The following is a 26159-nucleotide window of genomic DNA, read 5'->3' on the forward strand; positions in this document are numbered from 1 at the left end:
AAATCTGAGATGCCTTTGAGATACCCAAGTACATAAGTACAATTTCAGTGATGTAATCTAGAGCTCATCGAGAGGCCCAGGCTGGAGAACCAAAGTTTAGACCGACCTAAGTCTTCCTTTTTAAATCTCTTCTTTTTGGAAGAAGTGCAACAGCATGAAGCAGAGAAAAAAATGTGGCTTTAAAATCAGAAAAACCATGACTAGAACCTCAGCACCACCCCTTACAGGCCCTGTGCTCATAAGCATATTATAATCTGAATAGGTTTCCATTTCCTCCAGCGTCACCTTCAGGAGCATGGTGAAGATTAAAGAAACAACACTTCAAAAGTGCCTGGAATACAGTAAGTTCTTGGCCAAGTTGAGCCAGACCGTGTTTAGACCTCTCTGCATACCCCACAGCACCCGGTACTGTCCTGGGCAAGCACTCCATCAGTATCCAGCATGTTGAACTGACTTGAAATATTCTGAAAACTGTCAGAACACCACTGTTTCCTCTTCCTAGACAACCATCAGCTCATAAAATCATTCCCTTACCTGGTGTCCTGTTGGAGCAACATCCAAACATAAATGACGCACAGAGCAACATGTCTCAACCCGCATCACCCACATACCCTGGTGTATCTCTCAGTCCTGGAGGACCCATCGCTTAGCAGGACCACAACTATCAAGACCACCTAAAGTCCTAGATACCCAATCCAGTCATACGAGTTTGTTCTGTGATCCATATGGCTCTGAGAAAAGCCAGGCCTGGTTTTATTCCTTCCCTAGAATTTCTGTAGAAGCAGGCAGATGGCCCCCTCTCCACACATCCTGGGATTCACCTGGAAACACTGAGTGCTTCCGGAGGCTTATACCTTGAGCAACAGATTCAATACTTCCTGCTAATAGTGGGGAGACATCAGCATCATCCAGAGACCAACTCACACTCAGATTACTGTACCCCCCCCTTCCCCAAAGTCTCTGATTCAGAAGGCCTGGGGTATGTTTGAGAATTTTAACAAGTTCTCAGGTGATGCTGCTGCTGCTGCTGTTCCCGGGCCACACCTGAGAACCACTGCCCTGGCTTCCTCCCTGGGGTCGGGCTACTGATGGGTCCTACATTTAAAGAAAAATCAGCAGAGATGGGGAAGTTTTTACCTGAAGTGTCCTACGGTTTGCCTTGTAGATGATCACAAGCTGTCTTAATTATGAATGACAAATGTTTACGCCTTAGGAACTTATAGGCCCTGTTTTAACAGTTTGGGAATGTTCTGTTTCATGCTTGATAAGTTCTACTTATCGGCTCGCTACCATTCACTTCTGAGTAAACAAAAAGAAATAGCTATTTAAATAGAGAGCCTGTCCCATCCTCATGCCACAATCTCTCCACCTAAGCAAGCACTGTTTCCTCCTACTGCAGGACTCGGCTATCATTCTCGCAAAGCTACCGCAGCTAACCTTGAAGAACTTTCTTCACAGCTGAACCTTTCAGCTTGAGTGACCTCAGTGGTGGCCCCGTTCATCTCGACAGGATGGAGGGGACTCATTCATTCATTCAAATATTCACTGGGCGCCTACTCTGTACTAAACACTTGAAAAACAGTGTGAAAGAACTATGGCTTCTGCCCTCAAGGAGTTTCTAGAGTTAAATGTGAGTTGGGGCAGAGGTGAAAGGAAAACAACGTCCTGGGAGGACCCATAAGTATAAGCATCCAGTGTGTAAAGAAACGTGTGGAAGTATCCACTGTGGTAAGTAAAGAAAACATATGAAGAAGATTGCCTTTAGGTTAGATGATCAGAGAAGGCCATGGTCCCCAGAAGAGGCGACACTTAAACTGATTAACTTAGAGCAGCTTAAGTCCATTCCCGTCTGTGTACCTGAGCCAAACTCACTACACTAAGCCACTCCGGGTGCTTTAAAAATGTTTACCTGATGCCTATAAATAATAAAAGGAATAACACATTTTATATTCAATTATTATTTCTGTTAAAGAGGTAAAAAAAAAAAAGATCATTCATAGGCATGCTGGTTAAAAAAAGGCTGGAGGTGTGGTGAATGAACCCTATTTATGATGAAAGATGAAGGACCACAAGCCAAGTACTGAAACTACTGGCATTTCTAAAATGGTCCGAAAAATAATAAAACCATTAGCATAATTATGAAACGTCCCTGAGTTTTAAAGAGTGATATCTGTTTGAATGCATAAATTGTTCCGTACACATTTATTAAATCCCTACCATTTGCCAGGGATAGTGCTAAGTTCCAAGAATACAAAGATAAATAAAACACGATGCTTAACCTTTCCCACTGACAACTGTTAGCAAAACACCTAGGATATGCTTACTACTACATTGCTGTTGTTTTGTTTCCTTTCTTGATCAAAAATTGTTATGACCAAAGATCCAGAGATCATGATGGTGGGCATGGTTGAAAAAGGAAAGAAACAAGAAAGTATGTATTAAATGTTGAAAACCGGGGCGCCTGGGTGGCTCAGTCGTTAAGCGTCTGCCTTCGGCTCAGGTCATGATCCCAGGGTCCTGGAATCGAGCCCCGCATCGGGCTCCCTGCTCGGCGGGAAGCCTGCTTCTCCCTCTCCCACTCCCCCTGCTTGTGTTCCCTCTCTCACTGTGTCTCTCTCTATCAAATAAATAAATAAAATCTTAAAAAAATAATAAAGGTTGAAAAGCCACTACCCAACATGGCAAATCTACTGGATTCCTTATGCTAGTCTATCAAGCAAAGAAATAGATTTTTATGGCTAGAGAGAACGATATCCGCCTCCCAAACCCCTTGCTCAGCATTCCTGGATGCAGAGGCTTCAGTATCCCCTTTTTCTTACAAAATAAATTCTTTATCACCCTGTCTTCCGTCCCATAACTTTAGTTCCAATTCAAGGTAATCATACTCTCTAGGCCCCCCAGTGCTTGTAAGTCCAACCCTTGCCTGAAGAACCCCCACTTGAAAAACACACAGGCCCAGTTTTAGTGGGAGCAATACTGTCCACTCAGTGCCTTACAGTTCATCACCACGTTACAAGTGACTTTCTAAAACCCTTAGAGAAAACAAGTGTCAAGAACTCGCTCACCCACTATGTAAACTCCCCCAAACCTGCTGCACCCCTGTTGTTTATTCAGTCCCATTAACAACACAGAAGACTTTCTACAAGAGGAACACATCCTTCAGGGAGCTGCCCATCCGAGTACAGGTTTTGACTTAAAAATAATGCCCAGGAGCTGCCTGCTGAGCAAACATGGAACCATGTTCCAACTATTATCCATATTTGAAATCCACATTCCCTAGGAGTAACCCCATTGGAGTAGGGTTCCTGTATTTTCCTCTATCACCATCTCCTCTATCCATCTCTGGTACAACTAGACAGAAGTAGATACAACTAAGAAGGCAATACACAAAATCCAGCCTGTTTTCTCCGGCCTCATCTTTTATACCAAAAGGAACCTGGTTGAATTAAAGACTGCATCAATGGCAGTCAATTGTTTGCTACCCAGTATTTCAAAAAATTTCATCAGATTAAGTTTAGTGGTTGTTTCATTTCTAAAGAAAAAATATATTTTTCGAAGATTTTATTTATTTGAGAGAGAGCATGCAAGAGAGCACGAGTTGGGGGGAGGCTCAGAGGGAGAGGGAGAAGCAGGCTCCCCGCTGAGCAGGGAACCCCATGTGGGGCTCCATCCCAGCACCTTGCGATCATGACCTGAGCCTGGCCTGAGTCGAACGCAGACGCTTAACCGACTGAGCTACCTAGGCGCCCCTTAAAGAAAAATATTAAAACAGAAGGCTAGGTTTCCTCCCTCTCTGACTCGCCAGTCATTTAGCATGGCCATATAAAAGTCCACAAATGAACAGGTGAGCTACATAATGCAGTGTTCTAATTGGGCAGCTTCTTAAAGAAAAGGACTCTCCAACTCCAGTTAATAGATCTGATACAAAGAACACGTTTCTCCAACAAATACATTCAGGACTTGAATTTTACAGTGTAGCTGATGAAGGTTCTAGCCATAGTAAAAAAAAAAAAAAAAAAAAATGTATTTTTTTCCCCAGGATATCAAATGTTCTGACTCACCATTTCACTGAAGTACAAGCAAAATGAAAATGCAAATGACATTTTATACATGTTTATGACTTTACCAGCTGTATGGCAGTTCCCCTTTGGCTTCTGGCTTTATTTACCAGGAAGAGAAGCTTGGAAAACCACCATACATTTGTATTTCTTTTTTTTTTTTTTCATACATTTGTATTTCTATTCAAATAGTTCCCTTTCTCCAAGCACTGGTTGGAACAAAGTATTAATTCTAAGTCTGGTGACATAAGTAAGTCAAGAGAATCATAGGGAGTAGATGAAAACAGACAAACATTTTCTCTTTAATGGTATCTGCTTGGATGAGAACATTTAAAAATATAAATACTAAATCCTTTAAAATTATGCCGCTTCACTAATAAGTACTAGTAAACAGAAGTTTTCCATTAACCTCTATGATTTCTAAAACCCAAATGTACCTTCACCATTGAACTCCCAGCAAAACCTCAAATATAAACCTTCTTAAGAATTCCACATTAGCCCTTATTATTAGCCCTTATTAGATAATAATTTAGCTCCTCCTGCTAAACTTCTGGGTGACCCTGAGCAAGTCAATTCACCTCTCTATGCCTCAGCTGTCTTATCCATAAAGCAGGCAAGTCTCTGAACTATTTAACATATAATTTCTTTTTCACAAAGACATACCTCAATCCCAATGGCTGGATCTGTTAATATTTAAGAACCATTCTACTTCTCTGTCATCCTTCTTCTGAAAAAAAAAAAAAAACAAAAAAACACAACTTTTGTGTATATGGGAAGGAGGGGTGGAAAGAGGACCCTTCAAAGGGAACAGAAACTAGGTGGGTTTTGTTAATTAGGTTTCCTCTCTGAAACCACCAGCCAGTATTAGCAGGTGCTTGAAATTTACTCGAAGAAAAAAAAAAGTGGTTGGTTTCTCCATCTCAAGACTAACTCTTTCATAAAAGGGCAGGAGTCAATTTCTAGGAATGTGTCTTTCACCAGCTACACAATACTAACAACTAAGGGACGGGAAGGCAAGCAAAGGAGGACAGAGATGACATGAGTCTATTGTCCGCATGGAGAAAGACAAACTCTTCTTTATATGCTGTGTTCAGGAAGGAGGGCAGTAACAGACACCTGTACCTGCCAGCTTCAAGAGACACACCTCGTGTAGGTAAGTTACCTGATGGGTCAGCAGATGTTGGGAATTTACATGATGCGATGCTTTGGTTTTTACAGCATGCGTTTTCCTTACGAGTGATTTCATTCACCCCCTTCATTCAATGGCGATTGACTGAGTACTTACTATACACAAACTCCAAGTCTAAAAGTAAATTAAAGGTATGAGTTGACTGGGATATTCAAGTGAATCTTGACATGTATTTCAGAGTAGATCAGCCCATTGGGATATTTCCAAGTCAAATAACAACACTAAACAATATACATGCTAAGCTGAAGTGCCCTGGAAATGTTTTCCCTTCACTAAATGGAACAGGGTCAAGGGAAAGGGGGAGTAAATGACAAGTGGAATAGATTATTAGCTAAACAGAACGCTGAAACAAGAAAGAGAAAGATAATTCATTATGAATCCCTTGTTTCATATATGGGACACTTGAGGCTTAGAGGTGATATGATTTGGCCCCGGGGTCATACAGCCAGATAGAGTGCCAGAACTAGAACTCGGGTCACCAGCAGGCATGCGTAACAGTCCCTAGTTTATTGCAGTATCCTTCATGTCTCCTCCTCGCCATCAGAAGCGGGACAATGGCATCATCTGCAAAGCCATGGACTGGGCTTCAAGAGCTCTGAGTTCTAGTCTTGTAACCTTCACTAGCTTAGACAGGATACCACTGAAAACTCCCATCCCTGTCCAACCTCGGTTTCCTCATCTGTAACATGTGAACAGTGATTCACAGTGAGACAGCGCAGACCACAACAAATGCAGAAGCAGTCTGGCCGTTGTGAAACTGTATGCAAGTACAGAGCCAGCACTGGGTGGTGATGGGGGCATATCAGAGAACCTGCCTGTGACTGTTAAGTCCAGCCGCTTATTACCTTGGTAAGTCCCTCCATCTGTGAGCCTCACGTTCCTCCTCTGAGTATGTGGTTAATAATCTTTGCCCTGCCTCCCTTGGAAATGGCCAGAACTTGAGAGCACTGAAAAGCATTCACAAATAACAAGGCACTGATTCAAGTGCAAAGTATTATTATGAGATCCCTCTAGTCTCCTTAATTTGGACAGAAATGTATGTGGTTTAATCATTCAGTTCTGAGCAGTTTTCTTTCTCAACTAAGATGTCATTATTCGTGAGTCTCAGATTTCACAGCTTTCTCCTGGGTGCTCCGAGTCTCAGCTCCCATTACCGTACCAGGAATGCACAGAGACCATGCATGATGCTTACTCAACGTGCCACTGGCATGGACTTGGCTGAGAAAGATTTCTTTCCCAGGGCCTCCTCTCAGCTGGAAATGCTCTGACTAAAGCTTCCATGAGCACTATTTTACTTCATCACATTAGAGGAGTAATGAAACCAACCCTCGGGCTTTTCTCCAACAACTGCAGAACACTTTAGCCTTTCCACAGAAGAGAGAAGTCTGGGTGGATGCTTGTCACCAGAGGGGCAAGAGAGGTTCCCGAAATCCATTCTCAGTAGTGCAGATGGGGAGACCTTTTTTTTTTTTTTTCTTTGCAGGAGACTCACTGTGAGGCCCAACCAGTCTCTCAAGGGTCACTGGCCTTAGAGCGAGGGCCCCTGGGAGGCTGAAAAGGTCCTGCAAAATTGGGGGGTGCCGCTTGGGGTCTGCAACACTCTGCCTTCAAAAAGCATCAGAGTAACTAGCATTTCCTTGTTAAGAACCCTGATTTCAGTAGATCAGATGAAAGAATTCATCAGCCTATCCAAACAACTTCTCTGGAACAGGTTTCTACCCAACCACGCTGGGCACCAGAGACAAGTGGGGGATAAGAAATACAACAGGCTCATCTGCATAGATGAGAGATAAGCAGACGTTTGTTGTCTTCTGTTTTGGCGACTCTTGGCTCCGGCCTGACGAATCAACCCTGGCATTCTCCCTCTCCTGGCCCCCACACTCCCACCGCCCCCCCCCCCCCCCAGCTGTTGAAGCGTCACGTTGACGGGGTTGGGGGAGAGAACGGAGGGAAACGCAGAAGTCAGCTGCTGCATTGAGGCTGGAACCGTACCGCACCTGTGCAATCCGGCTTCGGCGCCAGAAATGACCAGAACACCGACTCGCAAGCCCCTCTTGAGATCCCAGGGGCGCCTGACAAGTTCGCCTCTGTTTATTGCCCGGGGAGGGTGGTGGGAGAGCTCTCCTGCTGCTGCCAAACTCAGCTGGTTGCCCTGAAAAGGGGATGGAGCTCCCGCTTCAGCGAACCCAGAGAGGTCCCCGAGGGTCACTGCGGCCAAGGTGGGGGGGATCGGGGTGGTGAGCGAGCGGGTGGGTGCTCGCGGGGAGCGCGCCGCCGTGGCCCCAGCGGAATGAAGGTCCCACTTCGGTGGCCACACGCAACCCTCCACCCTACCCCCAGCACAAGGCGGACAAAGTGCGAGCGTAGAGACCGCCAGGGTTCCTCAGGACGCCGAGCCCCCGAACCCCAGCCCTGGAGGAGGGTCTAGGGAGGAGGGGCCGGGGACGCGCAGGAAACTTACCTCACCCGGGCAGCATTCGGGCGCCTCTGCTGTCGAGACCAGTTGCGCCACAGTCCGCAAGTTATCTGGATGTAGTTGCTTCCCCCCCGCCCGGCGCCGGGAGATCTGTGCCGGCGAGGGGCGGAAGGGGCCCGACGGTCGGCGGGGCGGGGGCGGGGGCGGGGCGCGGCGTGCGGAGCCGGCAGGTGCGGGGCCGGGGCCGCGGGGCCAAACTCGCCCGGGACGCGCCTCGGCGGGGGCGCGCGGCTGCGAGTGTGCAGTGCGCGCGCGCCGCGGCGAGTGTGTGTGTCGCCGCTTTCCCCTTCCTTCCCCGCCAGTCCTCCGGCCAGACGGAGCAGCGAGCGGCAGCCGAAAAGCCCCAGCAGCCGGAGCGCTCCGCTGCCCTGCGCGGCCTCCGCGCAGCGCACTCGGCGGGGAGCGGGGGCCGGGGGCGGAGGAGCAGCGGCGCCCCCGGGCTCGGGCTCGGGCGCGGGCGCGGGCTCGGGCTCGGGCTCGGGCGCGGGTCCCGGCGCCGTGCGCGCCTGAGTCGGAGCGAGGCGCGGAGAGAGCAGTCTGCGCGCCGGCTGCCGCGGCTCGGGGAGGCTGCAGGCCCCGCCCGCCGGCCGCCCAGGCTCTTCCCCTTTTCTCTCCACCCACTTGCTCCATCCCCGCTCGCCCTGCAGGGAAGGCAGACTGGTTTGCAGCACCAGCCGCGGCGGCGGGAACCTCCGCCGCAGTCGGACTGGGCGCCGGAGTCGGTGCATGGGGACGCGGAGAGCCGGGCTGGGCCGGGCCCCGAGGTTCGGCCGGTTTCTCCTAGACGCCAGGGTTAGCCGAGGGCGTCCCGGTGGTTCTGAAGTCTTGCAGCCCCGCTAGAGAAAGCCGTGTTTGGGATAGGACATCATCCTCCCTTCCTCAGGCCACTGAACTCTGCAGCGCCTGGTCGCCTGCCCACTGGACTCTGCTGGCCGCGAAGCCCGCATTTAAGCACAGGTGCCCCCTCCACTAGGAAGGGACAGCTAGCATTCCGAGGCGACGGCGTGCCCCCTTCTGATGACAGCAGGAGTTCCCAGGAAGTCAGACCTACCCAACAGGTAGGGTAGGTTGGCGAAGGGGTCACGGGAGAGAGGAGGCCCGAGGGACGTCAAGAGGTCCAGAGCGCATGGGCTGGGATGGGAGAGGGGACTAAATCTTCTGGATGGCGCTGAATGGGTGCGGGGACCCTTGCAATCTCCTGTGATGTTGGGGGAGAGGACAGAGTAGGGGGTAGACCTGAGGACTCTTGGGAAAATGCTGTCTTGCAAGCTATCGCCAAATTTACTGAAAAGGTACCTACCGGATCTCTCCCAGATGAATGGAAGCAAGTGGTATTTCTCACCTTCATCGTTTCCTTCCTTGTCCTTGTTTTAAAAACAAACAAACAAACAAACAAACAAACGCACTGATGTAAAACGTGGGATATATTCTGCGGGCGGAAGAACAGCACTTCATGGTCCTTATCCACAGATATCCCTGGCCTGGCGAGTCACAGTGAATTTCTCATTGAAAGGATACTCCCTAAGTTCTCAGCAAATGAACGCCTCTTTTTGGTTTTGAAATCTTTTTGTACCTCCCCCCCCTTGGGTAAGTTTGTTATGGTTTAATAACAGCTCCGATCAGAGTGCAATAATCCCTTGGTAATGCAAATATCTGTTATTTCTTGGACTGTTTTTCCAACCTACTTCTTCTAGATGTATCTGGCCATTACTGGGAGTTTTCAGGCATCACGTGTTTAGGACCCTGTGACTTGGTTCTGGTTTTGTCTTGGCATTCTAGATTCTTCCAAAGCTCAGAGCAGGAACACACATCTAGTTCAGCTTGTTCCCTCTACCGAAGAGAAAACTAAGATCCAAAGACATTAAGTGGCCCAAGAGCCAGAACACAGGTTCCTTGACTCCCAGTTCCTGAACAATAAAAGAAACGGGATTAACAAAGTTCAATTTGGGGTGGATAGAGGGGGTGGCAGAGAAAGAAAAGATCCAAGAACCCTTCATCTGCCTTGAGTGAATCACTGCGTAGGGGGCAGCACCACACCGCTGTAAATAGCAGGCTGGTTGGGATCTGGGAATGATAGTCTCCCCCTCCCTGCTCCTCACCCCTCTGGCCGATCTGAAATCCAGCGAGTGGAAAACAGATCTGCTTCCCAGAGTGGTAAGTGTAAATGCAAAGCCAGTTTTCAGTATTTCCTGGGAATGCAGGGGAGGCGAAAACAGGTAAAACCAAACTTAAATCACAGTGGATTGGGGGGTCACACACATTACGTACAGAGGCATGCACACACGTGTACGCACAGCCCTCCTTTCCCATTAAGAGACTGACTGACTCCCTTCTGTAAAGCATAGGGCCAACAGCCTTAGGTTTCCAGAGACAAATCACAAAGCAGACTGCCCACTGGCGTTTTAGAGAGCTAACTCAAACAGGATTCTCAGGAACTCTACCAAGAGCCTCAAGATGCTCATTACTGTGAATTAATTCCTGGAACAGGCTGACCACATAGTTGTTATACCATAAGACCTGTTCTTTCTTCCCGGTTCTCTCTCTACACGTACATCAGGAATTTGGGAAAGTCACCCTCTAATGGAAATAAAACAAGATCAATATTACTAGCAATAGTGACTTGGCCAGAAAGTTTGAAAACATTTAAAAATTAGAAAGTGCAGCTCTTATATATCAGTGATGAATCACTGAATTCTGCTCCTGAAACCAATATTGCACTGTAGGTTAAAATTTAAATTAAAATGAAAAATAAATAGAAATTAGAAATCGTTTTACTTAATTTCAAATATGACTTCTGATTCTAGATTTTAGTCCATTTTCTTAAAAAATGCTATTTACACTCCCCTGTGAGAAAGACATGTAGATTCCTTATAGTAGATTTGATAGCATTAATGGCCCCAATTAATGACTTCCCTTTATCTAAGTCCTTTGTCTCTAATTTTGTCATCCCCTCCCACCCTAGGCTTACCTTTGGCCATTGGAACGTCAGTAGACTTGATGTAAATGAAGGCTTGAAAAACGTTTGTGCAACATACCTATTAGAATTTCCAAAATCCAGAACGCTGACAATACCAAATACTGGCGAGGATGTGGAGCAACAAGAACTCTCATTCATTGCTAGTGGGAATGCAAAACAGTAGAGCTATTTTGAAAGACAATTGACAGTTTCTTACAAAAGGAAACATGACTCTCTCCATATGATCTGGCAATGATGTTCCTTGATATTTGCCAAAAAGAGCTGAAAACTTAATTCCATACAAAAACCTGTACACAGTTTTTAGCAGCTTTATTCATAATTTGGACAAACCTTGGAAGTAACCAACATGTTCTTTAGTAGGTGAACAGATAAATGAACTGGGGTGTCCAGACCCTGGAATGTTATATGATGGGAAAAAGAAATGAGCTATCAAGCTATGAGAAGACCTAGAGGAAACTTAAATGCATATTGCTGAGTGAAAGAAGCCGGTCTGTAAAGGTTACATATTGTTTGATTCCAATTATACAGCACTCTGGGAGAGGCAAACCTATGGAGACAGTAGAAAGATCAGTGGTCGCCAGGGGTTGGGGGTGGGGAGGTTTGAATGGGTAGAGCACCGAGGATTTCTAAGGCAGTGAAACTACTCTGTGTGATACTTCAGTGGTAGATAGCTATCATTAAACATCTGTCCCAAACCATAAAACGTACATTCCTAATGTCAACTGTGGTGTTTGGCTGATAATGATGTGTCAAAGTAGATTCACCAATTGTAACAAGGGTACCACTCTGGTGGAGGGTGTTGATAAGTGGGGGAGGCTATGCATGTGTGGGGGGCAGGGAAGATATGGGAAATCTCCATACCTTCCCCTCAATTCTTTTGTGAATCTAAAACTATGCTAAAGAAATTTATTTATTTTTTTTAAGTTTGTGCATTTTTGCTTTTTGTTCTTGGAATTCTGCCAAGGAGCACAAGCCCACTGAAGGATGAAAGCCTGGGTTGCTCAGTCAGTTAAGCATCTGACTCAATGATTTCCGCTCCTGTCGTGATTTCTGGGTTGTGAGATCGAGCCCCGAGTTGGGTTCCACGCTCAGAAGGGAGTCTGCTTGAGATTCTTTCTCTCTCCCTCTGCCCCTCCTCCCATTATCTCTCTCTCTCTCATATTAATAAATAAATATTAAAAAAAAAAAAAAGGAAAGACCTTGTGCTACAGAGGTAAGTCACCACAGCTGAGGCCATTCTTGACCAGCAAGCCCTCAGGAGACTGCAAAGGCACAAGAAGTCCAAATGAGACTGGCCAGGCTTGCCATATCCACAGAACCACCCCCACCCCCCCCACAACTCAGAGATTCGTGAGAAATAATGCACGGTGGCTGTTTTAAGCCATTGCTTCAGTCCTGCATTGCCTAATAACAAACCACCCCAAAACTAATCACCACCACCAACTACCATTTACTCTTGCCATGATTCTGTGAGTCAGCTGGGCATAGGCTAGTGTCACTCCCTTCGCTGCAATCAGCTAGCTGCCGGCTGCTGGGCTGAACTGGAAGGTCCAAGAAGCCTTCCCTCACACATCAGGCACTTCTAGCTGCCTCCACATGTGGTCCTTTCAGCTGGTGGGGGCTCAGACTTCTGACACAGTGGCTGCCTTCCCAGACGGAGGACTGAGCTTGGAAGTTCTAGAATGCTACTTTTTTAAATTAACATATAATGTATTATTTGTTTCAGGGGTACAGGTCTGTGATTCGTGAGTCTTACACAATTCACAGCGCTCACCATAGCACATACCCTCCCCAATGTCCATCACCCAGCCACCCCATCCCTCCCACCCCCTCCACTCCAGCAACCCTCACTTTGTTTCCTGAGACTAAGAGTCTCTTATGGTTTGTGTCCCTCTCTGGTTTCGTCTTGTTTCATTTTTCCCTCCCTTCCCCTATGATCCTCTGTCCTGTTTCTCAAATTCCTCATATCAGTGAGATCATATGATACTTATCTTTCTCTGATTGACTTATTTTGCTTAGCATAATACTCTCTAGTTCCATCCATGTTGTTGCAAATGGCAAGATTTCATTTTTGATGGCTGCATAATATTCCATTCTCTCTCTCTCTCTCTCTCTCTCTCTCTCTCTCTCTCTCTATATATATATATATATATATATATATATATATATCACATCTTCTTTATCCATTCATCTGCTGATGGACATCTAGGCTTTTTCCATAGTTTGGCTATAGTGGACATTGCTGCTATAAACATTGGGGTGCACATGCCCCTTTGGATCACTACATTTGTATCTTTGGGGTAAATACCCAGTTGTGCAATTGCTGGGTCATAGGGTAGCTCTATTTTCAACTTTCTGAGGAACCTCCATACTGTTTTCCAGAGGGGCTGCACCAGCTTGCATTCTCACCAACAGTGTAGGAGGGTTCCCCTTTCTCCACATCCCCGCCAACATCGGTCGTTTCCTGACTTGTTAATTCTAGCCATTCTGACTGGTGTGAGGTGGTATCTCATTGAGGTTTTGATTTGGATTTCCCTGATGCCGAGCGATGTTGAGCACTTTTTCATGTGTCTGTTGGCCATTTGGATGTCTTCTTTGGAAAAATGTCTGTTCATGTCTTCTGCCCATTTCTTGATTGGGTTCTTTGTTCTCTGGGTGTTGAGTTTGACAAGTTCTTTATAGATTTTGGATACTAGCCCTTTATCTGATATGTCATTTGCAAATATCTTCTCCCATTCTGTTGGTTGTCTTTTGGTTTTGTGGACTGTTTCCTTTGCTGTGCAAAAGCTTTTTATCTTGATGAAGTCCCAATAGTTCATTTTTGCTCTTGCTAGAATGCTACTTCTGCTTCATTCTATTGATTAAAGCAGTCACAGGACCCACCTGATTCAAGCGGAGGGGAAATACCCTCTCCATTTTGATTTGAGGGGCAGTATGGATGTACAGGATTAAAAGGGCCTGATAGCAGCCATTTTGGTTGAGATTATCCTGCCTGCTAAGTTTTAGGGTGGTTGTTATACCGCATTTGATACATTCTTCTAAGCTGTGGGACTTTGGACTAGTTACAGATCATTTCTGGACCTTTCTATGAAATGAGGGAGTTTGGGTTTCTCTAGATTGCTAATGCATATTTAACTTTTTCTTTAGTGATATGTCAAGGGAAAATGATCCAGAAAGGAGTTGCAAAAGGGAGTCTGTGCAGCACTGGTCAGCTGTGGGTATGTCGAGCATTTCATCTGCCATTAATTCTTCTACTAGGAAATAAAACCCCAAGAATTCACAGGAAAGACCTGCATGGCCTTCATGGACATCAAACAGTAGGAAAGTAAAGGCTGCATCCCTTCACAGCTTCTGATGGATCATCTCACATCACCTTGCCTTCTCTTTCTAGAAACATCATTTCTAAGCCCACAAAGAGACCAAATGCTTAGCTAACTCCCCTGTACAACTTGAGATGCTCATTTCGGAGGACTTGGTGACCCTAATTTCAAGTTTGCTCTTTAGGTTAGTGAAGGCTTGAACACCTCACCCCCGAATCCCTTCCTTCTTCTTCTTCTCCGGTACCATCTTCTATTTCCTCTAGCTCTTGCTCTCTTTTCCTGTTGGATCTTTGCTTCCTTAATCCCAACCAACTCCTGTTCCTCCTTCCTCTCAGGCTTGAGAAGAACATTGAACTAGCAGTCCTGAGCCCTGCTTTCTCATTGCAACTCTGCCCTTGCAACAGTGAAGCCTCCATCCTCTCTTGGATTGAGGTTCCTGGTCTGTATCACGGGAGTGTGAGACAGAAGGCTCAGAAGGGTCACTTGCAAGCCTAATAGTCTCTGATCATTACATATCTGCAGCACATTCAGTGCCAAGGCCTGGAGCAGGGTGAACATTCAGGACTCAGAGCCCTTAGTAGGAAGTACACATGTATCTCATTCCCATTGCCTTCATACTTTTTCCGTAACTTTTTTTCTTTTTAGTTTGACAACATGCCATTCTACCAGCTGCAAACCCAATTTAACTCATTATTCTTTGCTCTGAGGTTGGCATCCTCCTAGCTCTCCTCAAGACTAGCTGATGTTTGCATTCTTCAGTGAGAAATGTGATGAAAAGGGGAGGCCCAGTGTTAGCAGGCATACAGGTATGACCCTAACAAAGTTCTCCACAACACCAGGTAACTCAACTAAGAAATATGAAAAGGAGCCAAAAAAGGTTTCCCTAACAAATTCATACCAAAATATAAAATTATATGCATTGAGATTGTAATCATGCAAAAAAATATAGACACATGAATAACTCCTGAAAGAGACCAATTACAGGGGCGCCTGGGTGGCTCAGTCAGTGAAACATCTGCCTTTGGCTCAGGTCATGATCCCGGGATCCTGGGATCAAGCCCCACATTGGGCTCCCTGTTTAGCAGGGAGCCAGCTTCCGCTTCTCCTCCCCGCTTATGCTCCCTCTCAGTCTCTCGCTCTCTCTCTCTCTCTCTCTCTCTCTCGTTCTGTCTTAAATAAATTAAATCTTAAAAAAAAAATCGTGAACACACGTGACACCAGAAAGGTCACCATAAAAGTGTGACAGGTCTAGAAAGAATACCAAGAAATAATCGAGTCTCCTGGAAAGGACAAAAAAAAAAAAGAAGGAAAAGTAATGAGTACAACACAGACCCTTGAACTTCCCACATACAGGCAGTGGCTGTCTACCCAAGACATCAGAGCCGACCCCTGCCTGCAGCCATAGTGGGAGGGGCTTGAGCACCAACAGTGAGCCACAAGAGTTCCCACCCCGTGTGGAGGGTCAGCTTCCCGAGCCAACTCTTGAATCTCTCAGCTTTGCTCTCTGAAGGGAGGTGGTGTGCATGATGCTAACCACACAAGAAACACTTGTTGAAGAGAAGGGAGGGTTGACTTTAGTCAACCAGCGAAGCCCCCATTAAGATTCCTCAAGGTCTCTGTGACACCTTCCCGTGTGAATGCACCAGGAAGACAACATGAATTATTGCTTTTATTTCTCAAAAAAGTATAGCAACTTCCCTGACGTGGAACCATTGGGCCAGAACCTTACTGGCTAGCCTCTTCTCTTGGTGATATTTGAGTTTGAAAGCTTGGCTAGCAGAATGGAACTCTTATTCTGACATCTCCTTAAAGACACTGTCCACAAGCTGTCCCAGCAAACTGGAACATTTTGCTAGAATGGGGGGATAGAAAAAGAAAATCTATTAATCAGGGTAGGCAAACTGCCGTAAGATACAATGAATGTGGATTAATACAAGAAAGGTTCATTTCTCTTTCATGCCTCTGTGCAACAGGGTTTGGTGGTAGGGTTGGCTTCATGCAGTCAGTCAGGGACCCTGGGTCTTTCTATCTTGTGGCACCACTATGTTCAGCAAGTGGCTTCCCAAATGCCTGCCATGCTAGAAGAGAGAGCAAAGGACATAAGATGCCAGTGATACTCATCGCACCCACCCACATGCCACTGGCCAGAACGTGGCCCATGGTCCCCCTTACCCGCAAGAAGCCTGAAAAAATTTGATTAAGCACCGTGCTGGGGAAGAAGAGGAGAATACTATATTCTCTCCCCAGTGCACTGAATTAGAGACAAATCATTCATCTTAAGCTTATTCTTGCACAGCTATGATCGGAAGCTTAGGAGGGAGAGTCTCCAGCATTGAGATTTATTCTTCATGCTTGCATCTTGGTGTTTTCCCTGAATGTTTAGATGGGAAGCAGCCTACTGTATGTGTTTTTTGGATGGCCTTGCTGTCGTGGCAGTGTCTGTGGATAGAGATGGGAACATAGAGAGTCCACATCCTGCACTGTTACAGAGAATTGAACACTTGAAGCAAGTGTAGAAGTGTCTTCTGGAGCGCTTGCCACGAGGAGAGTGCTATTGATTCCATTATCAGGGGAGAAAATGGAATCTGTGCAATCAGCTTTGGAAGCTGCTATAACTGGAAGCTCAGGAGCCTTTGGGCAGAAGAAAAAAAGGTGAAAAGAAACGTAGCTCTAACTGCAGTCAGCCTGTCCTGATGGCACAGGTGATTTCGGAGGAAAGAGGATGGGGCCAGCGAGAGGAATAGGGATGTAGATTTTTCTAGCACAAACATGCCTTGAGGAAAAATAGGGGCGTTCACAGTACTGTGGGGATTTACAAGCACTTTAAATTAAAAAGCAAAGCCACGCCATGGAGATGTAAGTTAGAAAATTTTGGAGAGTTGCCCGGCTTCCTCGGACTGCGTAAGGCTCTTCTCTGTCCTTTCCCATGTGAAGTAGGGAGAGAGTGTCAGACTGACCAGGCTACGTCCTCCCCAAGTTCCCTGGGCTTGTGGTTTCCAGGGGTTGGGGGACAGTGTGTGTACATGTGTGACTTAATAATATCCCCTTAATTTTAAAGTAGTGAGTGTAAGAAAAAAGTCCTCTCTCATGACCATTCTGCACACCAAGAGATACAGTGGCATTTTTTTCTAGAGACTTTTGGAAGACATGGTTAAAGAGGTGTATTTAATAAGCAGGGATTCATTTATGATATCATGGTTTGAATAAAAGGCATAATTTGACTATGCACATACGCTGCAACTTCTTAAAAGTACAGAAAATCTAGAAAAATGTCCTGGAGGGAAATCTGCAAAAACGTTAGCTGTGGTTGCCTTCAGGTTAATATTGTGTATGCTTAAAAACTCTTGGGCTACTTTTTCAAATCAGAAAAAGATAAAAGAATTGGGGGAGAATATTAATATTTGACCACGACAAAACGTTGTACATGTTTTATACATTTAGAAAAGCAAAAAAGGAATTGCTCCATTTTCTTGACCCAGAGACTACCCTCCCCAATATTCAGTATTTGCTCACTATGCTTTAAAACATTTTACGCTATACTTTTAGGTTAAAATAACATGTGCACAAAGGCAAAGGATATGCATAGACTGTTTTTTCAAAGAAGATATACAGATCTACAAATACAAACAAGTACATGAAAAGATACTCAACATTATTAGCCATTAGGAAAATAAACCTACAATGAGCTACCCCTTTATACCCACCAGGATGGCTAGAATCAGAAAAAAAAGTAACTAGTGTTGAGAAGGACATAGGGGAACTGGAACTCATATACCTTGCTGGTGGGAATATAAAAGAGTTCAGCTGCTCTGGAAAAGAGTCTGACAGTTCCTCAAAAGGTTAAACACAGAGTTACCATATGTCCCAGCAATTTCACTGTCAGGTATATATCTAAGAGAAATGAACATGCACAGAAAACTTGTACCCAAATGCTCAAAGGAGCATTATTCACAATGTGAAAAAGTGAAAACACTCCAAATCTCCATCAACTCATGGATCTCCATCAACTGATGAATGGATAAACAAAGCATGATACATTCATGTAAGGGACTATGATTCAGCAGTGCAAAGGAATGAAGTACTATGTGCTACTACAATGATGAACCTTGAGCACATTATGTTAACTGAAAAAAGCCAGATACAAAAGGCCACGTTGTTTTGATTCCATTTTTAGGAAATGTTCAGAATGGGCAAGTCTATAGAGACAGAAAATAGGTTAGTGGTTGCCTGGGGCTGGAGAGAGGTGGACCTGGTGGGGAAATGGGGAATTATGAATGGATGCTAGATTTGGGGCGAAGAGAATAAAAATGTTCTAAAATTGATAGCAATGATGGATGTAGAACTCTGTGATTATACTGAAAACCAGTGAACTGTTCATTGTAAATGGGTGAACTGAATGGCATATAAATTCATCTCAATCAAGCAGGTTTTTTTAAAAAGAGGAAAACATAACATGCACTTAAAAATTAAAGCGTTTTAAAAGTGGCTGGTGCAAATGAGGAACTAAATTTTAAATTTTATTTAATTGTAATTAAATAGCCACATGCGACTCCTGGATTGGACTGCACAGCTCTGAACAATCCCCATTACGGCACTTAACGTACTGTTTATCTTTCACAAGAATACGCTCCATCATGAAATTCACTTCGACTGTGATGATCACCACGGTATCCATAGCACCTAGCCTGGGGTTTGGTACACAGTAAGCTCCCAACATGGCAGCTCTCATCATCTTGAGCATCATCTTGTCCACCTTGGTATCCCACAGCTTAGCCCAGCAGATGCTCAGTAACTGCTGCTAATTGAATTAATTGATTTCTAGGCTTATGAGCCAGCCAGTTAGCAGCTCCTGCAGAACGCTCAACCAAAGGGAGTTGCATTCGTGTCTTTCTGATATATTTCTTTGTGTGCAGTATAGAGGTTAAAAGCCTCTGCTTTGATTCAAACCTGGCGTTATGACCTCTGGCATGGAACCTTTCTGTGCCTCAGTTTATTCATCCATAAAGTGGGACCATTAATAGCCCTGCCTCATTTAGTTGTCGTAAGGAGTACATGCATTGAGGTTTACAGCTTTATAGGAAATACACAGAACAGAGGGCTGTGTTAAATCACATCATGAGGATTCAATCAGCAAAACCCAGACTGTAGCAAACTCTGGTCGGGAAACAGAGGCAGCCATCCTATGGTCATTAGAGAGCAAATGTAAGGACCAAGACAATACTCTGAGCCTGGCGATCTGGCTACAAGGGAGTCTTGAAAAAAAAATCTGGCATCGCGACTGTTTATAGGAAGGGGCAGGAAGAAATACTGGCGAGTGGCTTCTATGTAGCAGCCAATAATGCAGGCTCTACAGCCTCTGGTAAAGCCCCACTTGGAGCTGCCTTCAACTTCCCATGGACTTAAGGGTGCGCAGAGTTTTAGCAAAGAGGGTTCCCAACCTTCGGATTATGTCTGTAGGATGTTGGCGAGTCAGGACAGGAGATGTGTCAGTTACCTGTCTCCATTGGTCCAGGAGTAGCAGCTGACAAAAATGCTGTCCTTTACTCCTACAGAAATGAGACTGTGAAAGTAGGGGGTAGCATGGGGAGGGAACAGAATAGCTGAAAAAACTTGCCTGATTCTGCTGTTCTCAAGAGTTCCTTGGAGCACCCAAGGAAGACAGTCCTGGGGGGTCTCCCTGCCGTCTTCCTGGGATGTATCATTCTTAAGCTTCCCTGCTTGTTCTCCAATGTGGTATCCTGACTTGTGGCTGATATGTTTTGAAGTTCTGTTTTAGAAGAAATTTCAAGTCCCCCCCTTTTTTTATTTTATAAAATTAGGCAAAATAAAGGCATACAGAGAATTATAAAAACAGCACCACCTTCACAAAGTCCTGACTCTCTCCACTCCTGTCCGCCTGTTCTACCAGTAGCCTTACCACAGGAACCCTTGAACGGGTCTCCTCGCTTTGGCTCTTGCCTCCTTCAAATCCATCTTCCAAACACTGTGCTGTGTGATCTTTAGAGCAACAGATATCAAGTCTTGTCACTCTGCTGCTTAAAATCTTCCAAAGGCTTCCGATATCTTGGAATAAAAGTGAAACCCTTTCCTGTGGACTTCAAAGCCCTCCATGGTCTGATCACAAGATACACATCGGTGATGTCCCTGCAGACAACTCTGCCCCTTGCTTCCCAAAATTCCAACCATACTTATCTTGCGCTTTCTGCTTCGCAAACATGCTAAACTATTTTATCCTCATCGAATTTAAACTTCTTGTTCCCTCTACTGGAAAGCTCCTAACCTGGATCTTCCCCAGGCTGTAAACTTGCGTTCTGGGACACCTTGACTTCTGTGTCATCTCCAAGAGAACTTCCCTGACCATTGTACTGAAAGATTTATGGTAACCACTTTCCCTCTAAAGCGCACGCGCACACGCATGTGCACTGATTTTTACTTATGTAATAATACATAAGCGGTAAAGGGCTTACAACAGTACATAAGTCTTCAGTGTTGTTAAGTGTGATTTTTTTTTTCATTACACCACGTATTATCTAAATTTCTCTTCTGTATTAAGGCATCCACTTGTCTATGGTCGCCTTACCCCTCCTCACTCTTCGCTCCTTAAAAGCAGGGAACTTGATTGTTTTGTTCATTTATATAGCTCTGGCACCCAGAAGAGAGAGCCTGGCACGCAGTAGGTGCCCAATAATCATTATTAAAAGGATAACTTAACTGTAGGAAAATATACATACATATGACAAATAAAAAAAAAAGACTACCAATAACACGGAGTAGCAGGATATTCTTGGGAGACTTTTGGGTTTGTTTGTTTTTTCTGGATTTTCAGATGTTCTAAATTTTTGCAAAAACATGAATTCTTTTTAATCATAAAAAAGGAGTTAATTTCCGCAAAAAGATTTAATGTGGATGTACCATATGAAATGTCTTGATCCATATCTGAAGGCATGTGGCAGGTTGCATTCTCTGGGTCTGTGTATAAAACCACTTATGAAACCAAAAGTCATCTGACTTTCTTCAGAAGAACCCTCAGCACCGTGTGCCTCAGTGTGTGAACACATTGACAGGCACTGCTGAAAGCCCCCTGGGGTCTGGCAAGTCTCATTCCATCAGCGGCCACGTGCCATGTGACCGGCCACCTGCCTCTTTATCTCTAGCTCCTTAAGTCAGGAGTTCTGTTTGGCTACAGACCTTGACAATGGGGAGGTCAGCCAAGGTCAGGGCTCCCGTAAGAATGACTCACACCCTGCTCTGTGCTCTCTGCTGGGCACAGGCTAGAGCATGGTGAACACTGTGATTTTCCAGACTTGGCTCCCGGGAGGTGAGGCTCATTCCCTGAAACACTGATCCATGCAAAAAAAAAAAAAAAAAAAAAGGTCCCCATAGCAGCCACCAAAGGCATGTTTGGCATTTAGGGGAAAAAAAGAAGCTTCTACTCTCTGATCCTATCCAGTGTGGTTCTAGTTCCAACTTGACTACCCAATGTGAACATGCTTTTTAGGTTTGTCTGAAGAAGGGCAATCATTATGATTTAAAAAAAAAAACAATTATCATGAAAGATTGCAGACATACATACAAGTACTAACTATAATACAATAAACAATTGCAATAGCGGGGTCAAACTTTATAAGATTTTTACATGCCTTACTTGCTTTGGAGTCTCTTGCCTAAAAAAAAATCAGAGATGCAATATACCCACCCCAAATTCCATTCCTTTCCTTCCCCGCAGTGGGAATCAGGATCAAAAGTAGCTGTTTATCATCACTCCACATCATTTTATACATCCGTTTATCCATCAACTTTGTTTACTTTTTTGCTTGTTTTAAGCTTTTGTGTAAACGTTACCTATACCTCACATATCATGTTGCAACTTTTGGTGGTCATTGTTCAGCATTATACTCACAAGATTCATCTTTGTTGCTAAATGTGATGGTTAGTTTCATGTGTCTCCTTGGCTAGGCTACAATCCCCAGTTAGTCAATGAAACACTAACCTAGGTGTTGCTTGGCAGGTCTTTTATAGATGTGATTAAAATCCATAATCAGTTGTCTTTAAGTAAAGGAAATTATCTTAGATAATTTGTGTAGATCTGATCTAATCAGTGGAAAGGCATTAAGAGCAGAGCTGAGGCTTCTCTTCATCCCCCCACCCCCGAGCCCCAATGTGGAGCCTGAACTCACTCCGAGATCACGACCCTAGCTGAGATCAAGAGTCGGATACTTAACTGACTGAGCCACCCACGTGCCCCTGAGGCTTCTCTGAAGAGGAAGAAATCCCATCTGTGGGGAGCAGCTCGCGTTTGTGCGTGGCAGTTCCAGTTTGCCCTTCCTGCTGACCTGCCCTGTGGATTTCAGACTTGCCTAGCCAGGTCCACAGTCACGTGAGCCAATTTCTTGCAATAAACTTCTTACTGTATGTCTCCCATTGGCTCCCACTGGTTCCCACCGGTTCTGTTTCTCTGGGTGAGCGCTGGCTTATACAATATATGTGCCTCTGATGCATCTCTTTGCATTGCTGTATGGCAAACATCAGCAAACTTTTCGTATAAAAGCCAGACAGTCAATAATTTCAGCTTTGTGGGCCATATAGTCTTTGCTGCAACCACTTGACAATGCCCTTGTGTATGAAAGCAGCCATAGACAATACATTAAGGAATGTGGGTAGCTGGGTTCCAATAAAGGTTTATTTATACATACAGGCATTGGGCTGGATTTGACCCAAGGGCTACAGTTTGCTAACTCCTGCAATATGATAAGCCATTATACAAGCAAACCACAATTTATATATTCTTCTGTTGGACATTTTTCTACATTTTCCCCCATTACTACACAATGCTGTACCTAACATTCTTGGACACCTTTCTTATGCACAAGTTCAAGTGTTTTTCTCAATCTGTCTAGGAGCAGAATTGATGGGTCCTGGGGTAAATGAATCTTTAACCTAATTGTGCCAAACTGCAAGCTTAAGAAATTGTTCTAATTCACGAACTCCTACTAATATTCTCCCCTTCTTCCATACCATTTGGAGTTCTCAAACTTATATTTACAATCTGTTGGATATAAAATTGTCTTTCATTGTAGTTTTAATTGATATTTCCATAACAAATAATGGTGAGAAGCATCTTTGCATGTGACTATTTTCCATCCATATATCCTTTTTTTAATAGCAATTAATTTTTTTCCAAATTTAAAAAAATTTACCTGAAACATGGGTGACATACAATGTTATATTAATTTCAGGTATATCATTAGCAATTTGACAATTATATCCATTACAAAATGCTCACCATGGGATGTGTGGTTACTCTCTGTCACTATATATACGTCCTCTTTGATTAAAGTATCTGTTCGAATCTTTTGGCTATTTTATTTATTTTTTAAAGATTTTATTTATTTATTTGACAGAGAGAGACACAGTGAGAGAGGGAACACAAGCAGGGGAAGTGGAGAGGGAGAAGCAGGCTTCCCGCCGAGCAGGGAGCCCGATGCGGGGCTCGATCCCAGGACCCTGGGATCATGACCTGAGCCGAAGGCAGATGCTTAACTGACTGAGCCACCCAGGCGCCCCTCTTTTGGCTCTTTTAAAAATCGGTTTATTCTCTTATTATTGAATTTTACGAGCTCTTTATATATCATGGATATAAGTCCTGTGTTGGATATATGATTTGCAAATGTTTTCTGCCAGTCTGTAGCTTGTCTTTTCATTCTCTGGAGTGTCTTTTGCAGAGCAGATGTTTTTAATTTTGATGACGTTCAAATTCATCAGTTTGTTATTTTGTGGGTCATCTTTCTGGTGGCATAGCTAAGAAATCTTTGCAGAACCCAAAGTCACAAGGATTTTTTTCATATACTATCTTCTACAAGTTTTGTTTTTAGGTTTATAGTTACATCTATGATGTATTTTTAGTTAAATTTCATATATAATGTAAGATATGGGTCAAAGTTCACTTGTTTGCCTGTGGGTGTCCAGTTCAAGCACTATTTATTAAAAAAGGCTATCTTGCTCTGTTGCCTTGGCATCTTTGTAAAAAATCAGTTGATCAGGGGTGCCTGGGTGGCTCGGACATGATTCCAGGGTCCTGAGATGGAGCCCTGCATCTGGCTGCCTGCTCAGCAGGGGACCTGCTTCTCCCTCTGCCTCTCCTCTCTGCTTATGCTCTCTCTCTCTGTCTCTCAAATAAATAAATAAAATATTTTAAAAAATCAATTGAAATATAACATAAGGGTCAGTTTCCGGGCTCTGTGTTCTGTTTCACTCATCTATAATGTCTGTCCTTTTGCCAATACCACCTTGTCTTGATTATTGGCTTCTTTTCTTGAATCTGGTGACATGACTCCTCAAATTTGATCTTCTTTTTCTGAATCATATTGACTATTCCAATTCCTTTGCCTTCTCACATCATTTTTAGAATCAGTTTGTTGGTATCTATAAGAACATCCTGCTGAGATTTTGATAAGAATTGTGTTGAATGTGTAGATCAACTTAGGGAGAACTGATATTTTAACAACGAAAATGGTATGTATCTTTCGATCTATTTAGCTCTGTGCTTCTTTTGTCAGTGTTTTCCAGTTTGCATTATACAATCCTGCACATATAGTTTTAGATTTATACCTAAATATTTTTTTTTCGGGAGGTGTAATTTGTAAGTGGTAATTTTTTAAAAAGTTGCTTTCCAGTTGTTCATTGCTAGTGTATAGAAATACAATCGATTTTTGTATATTGACCTTGAATCCTGCAACCTTGTTAAACCCGTTGCTTCTAAAGTTCTTCCTTTGCCAATTTATATATTGGTTTTGGGTTTTTAAAATTGATTTGCAGGGGCTACTTATATATTCTGTATATTAGTTCATTGGACAAATAGTTATTGAGTGCCTGCTATGTGTCAGGTACTACATTAGCATACTAATCTTGAGTCAGTTTTGTTCGTTGCAAAATTCTTCAGGAAGCAGTTATTCATCTCAGTTATAGAAATACTTACAGAATAGCTGTCCAATAATTTACTTATTCAAAAAATTTATTGAGTACCTATGATACGCTAGACAGTAGCTTATAGCCAATGGAGGTACGGCAGAACTGACAATGACAAAAACTAGAGATCCCTCCACAAGTGAAGGAGAGAGACAGCAAATAAAAAGTAAATACATAATATAATTACAGGTAGTGAAAACACTTTGGAGAAAATAAATCAAGATAATAGGGCAGAGAGGACTGGTGGGAAGACAGAGAAAAGGTGCTCTTAGATACGGTGGTGGTGGCAGACCTCTGTTAGGTGGCTGTGTAAGCTGAGTGACAAGAACAGACCAAGACAAGGGCACTCCAGGAAGAGTCAACAGCAAGTGCAAAGGCCCTGAGCAAAAATGAGTTCGGCATGACCGAGGGACCAGAGAGGGACCAGGGTGTCTGCGAGTATTGAGCAAGCAGGATGAGAAGAGACTAAAGAGGCAAAGAGGGGCCAGAGGTAGGGAGCAGCCACTGCAAAGGGTTAACAAATGATTCTCAGTCCTTGGGAAATAGCAGTGCATGGGCCACGAGTCTCTGATACAGGACGAGTAAGACAAAGCCCTGCCCTCAGGAGGCCATGATCTAATGGGAGAGGCAAACACACGAACATGTGCACAACAATGTGAAAAGTACTGTACGTGGGAGGTGTGGAAGTAGGAAGCAAGAGTGATTCTTTATATTTTGCAAGACAGAATTTCTACAGCCCTCTCTTTAAACCCTAATGTATAAAACTTTCCTTAAGGGCACCTGAGTGGCTCAGTCAGTTGAGCGTCTGCCTTCGGCTCAGGTCATGATCCCAGGGTCCTGGGATAGGGTCCCACATTGGGCTCCCTGCTCAGCGGAGAGTCTGCTTCTCTCTCCCCCTCTGCCTGCCTCTCTGTCTACTTGTGCTCTCTGTCAAATAAATAAATAAAATCGTTTTAAAAATAAAATAAAACTTCCCTTAAAACTCATATAACATATATTTAATATATGGCACCATTTTATTTTCAAATTGTAGAGATCCCGTCTCTGTGTGCTTCCAGTGCCCTGCTGCTGGTTCCCATCCTAGCACCTGCAGAGCCCTCACGTACTTGCCTCTCTGTCCCGATCACTAAGTTCCATGAAAGCAGGAGCCGAGCCTTCTTTCCCGCCATTAATA

General features: G+C 44.3%; 2 protein-coding genes across 6 annotated transcripts in view; one reads left to right on the forward strand and one right to left on the reverse strand.

Annotated features, from left to right (window-relative positions):
• Nucleotides 1–7858, reverse strand: part of PIP5K1B (phosphatidylinositol-4-phosphate 5-kinase type 1 beta) — a 295362-nt gene extending 287504 nt beyond the window's left edge. For 2 of the 5 annotated variants that reach the window (XM_027615107.2, XM_027615114.2), the window contains exon 1: nt 7709–7825. The gene's annotated coding sequence lies outside the window, so the exon portion shown is untranslated. Of the gene's footprint in view, nt 1–4721; nt 4786–5220; nt 5311–7708 lie in introns of those variants that run through there. The other 3 variants (XM_027615110.2, XM_027615115.2, XM_027615109.2) reach the window with 3 other exon arrangements.
• On the forward strand, nt 7411–11771 carry LOC113934852 (translation initiation factor IF-2-like). The gene is made up of 4 exons (XM_027616412.2): nt 7411–7466; nt 7635–8781; nt 9194–9310; nt 10686–11771. Exons 1-2 carry the CDS (start codon nt 7411–7413, stop codon nt 8518–8520), a joined length of 942 nt encoding a protein of 313 aa, XP_027472213.2. The 3' UTR covers nt 8521–8781; nt 9194–9310; nt 10686–11771.
• Nucleotides 11772–26159: the final 14388 nt, after the last annotated feature.

The sequence above is a fragment of the Zalophus californianus genome, chromosome 13 (assembly GCF_009762305.2).
Source record: "Zalophus californianus isolate mZalCal1 chromosome 13, mZalCal1.pri.v2, whole genome shotgun sequence".
In the NCBI taxonomy this organism is placed as follows: domain Eukaryota; kingdom Metazoa; phylum Chordata; class Mammalia; order Carnivora; family Otariidae; genus Zalophus; species Zalophus californianus.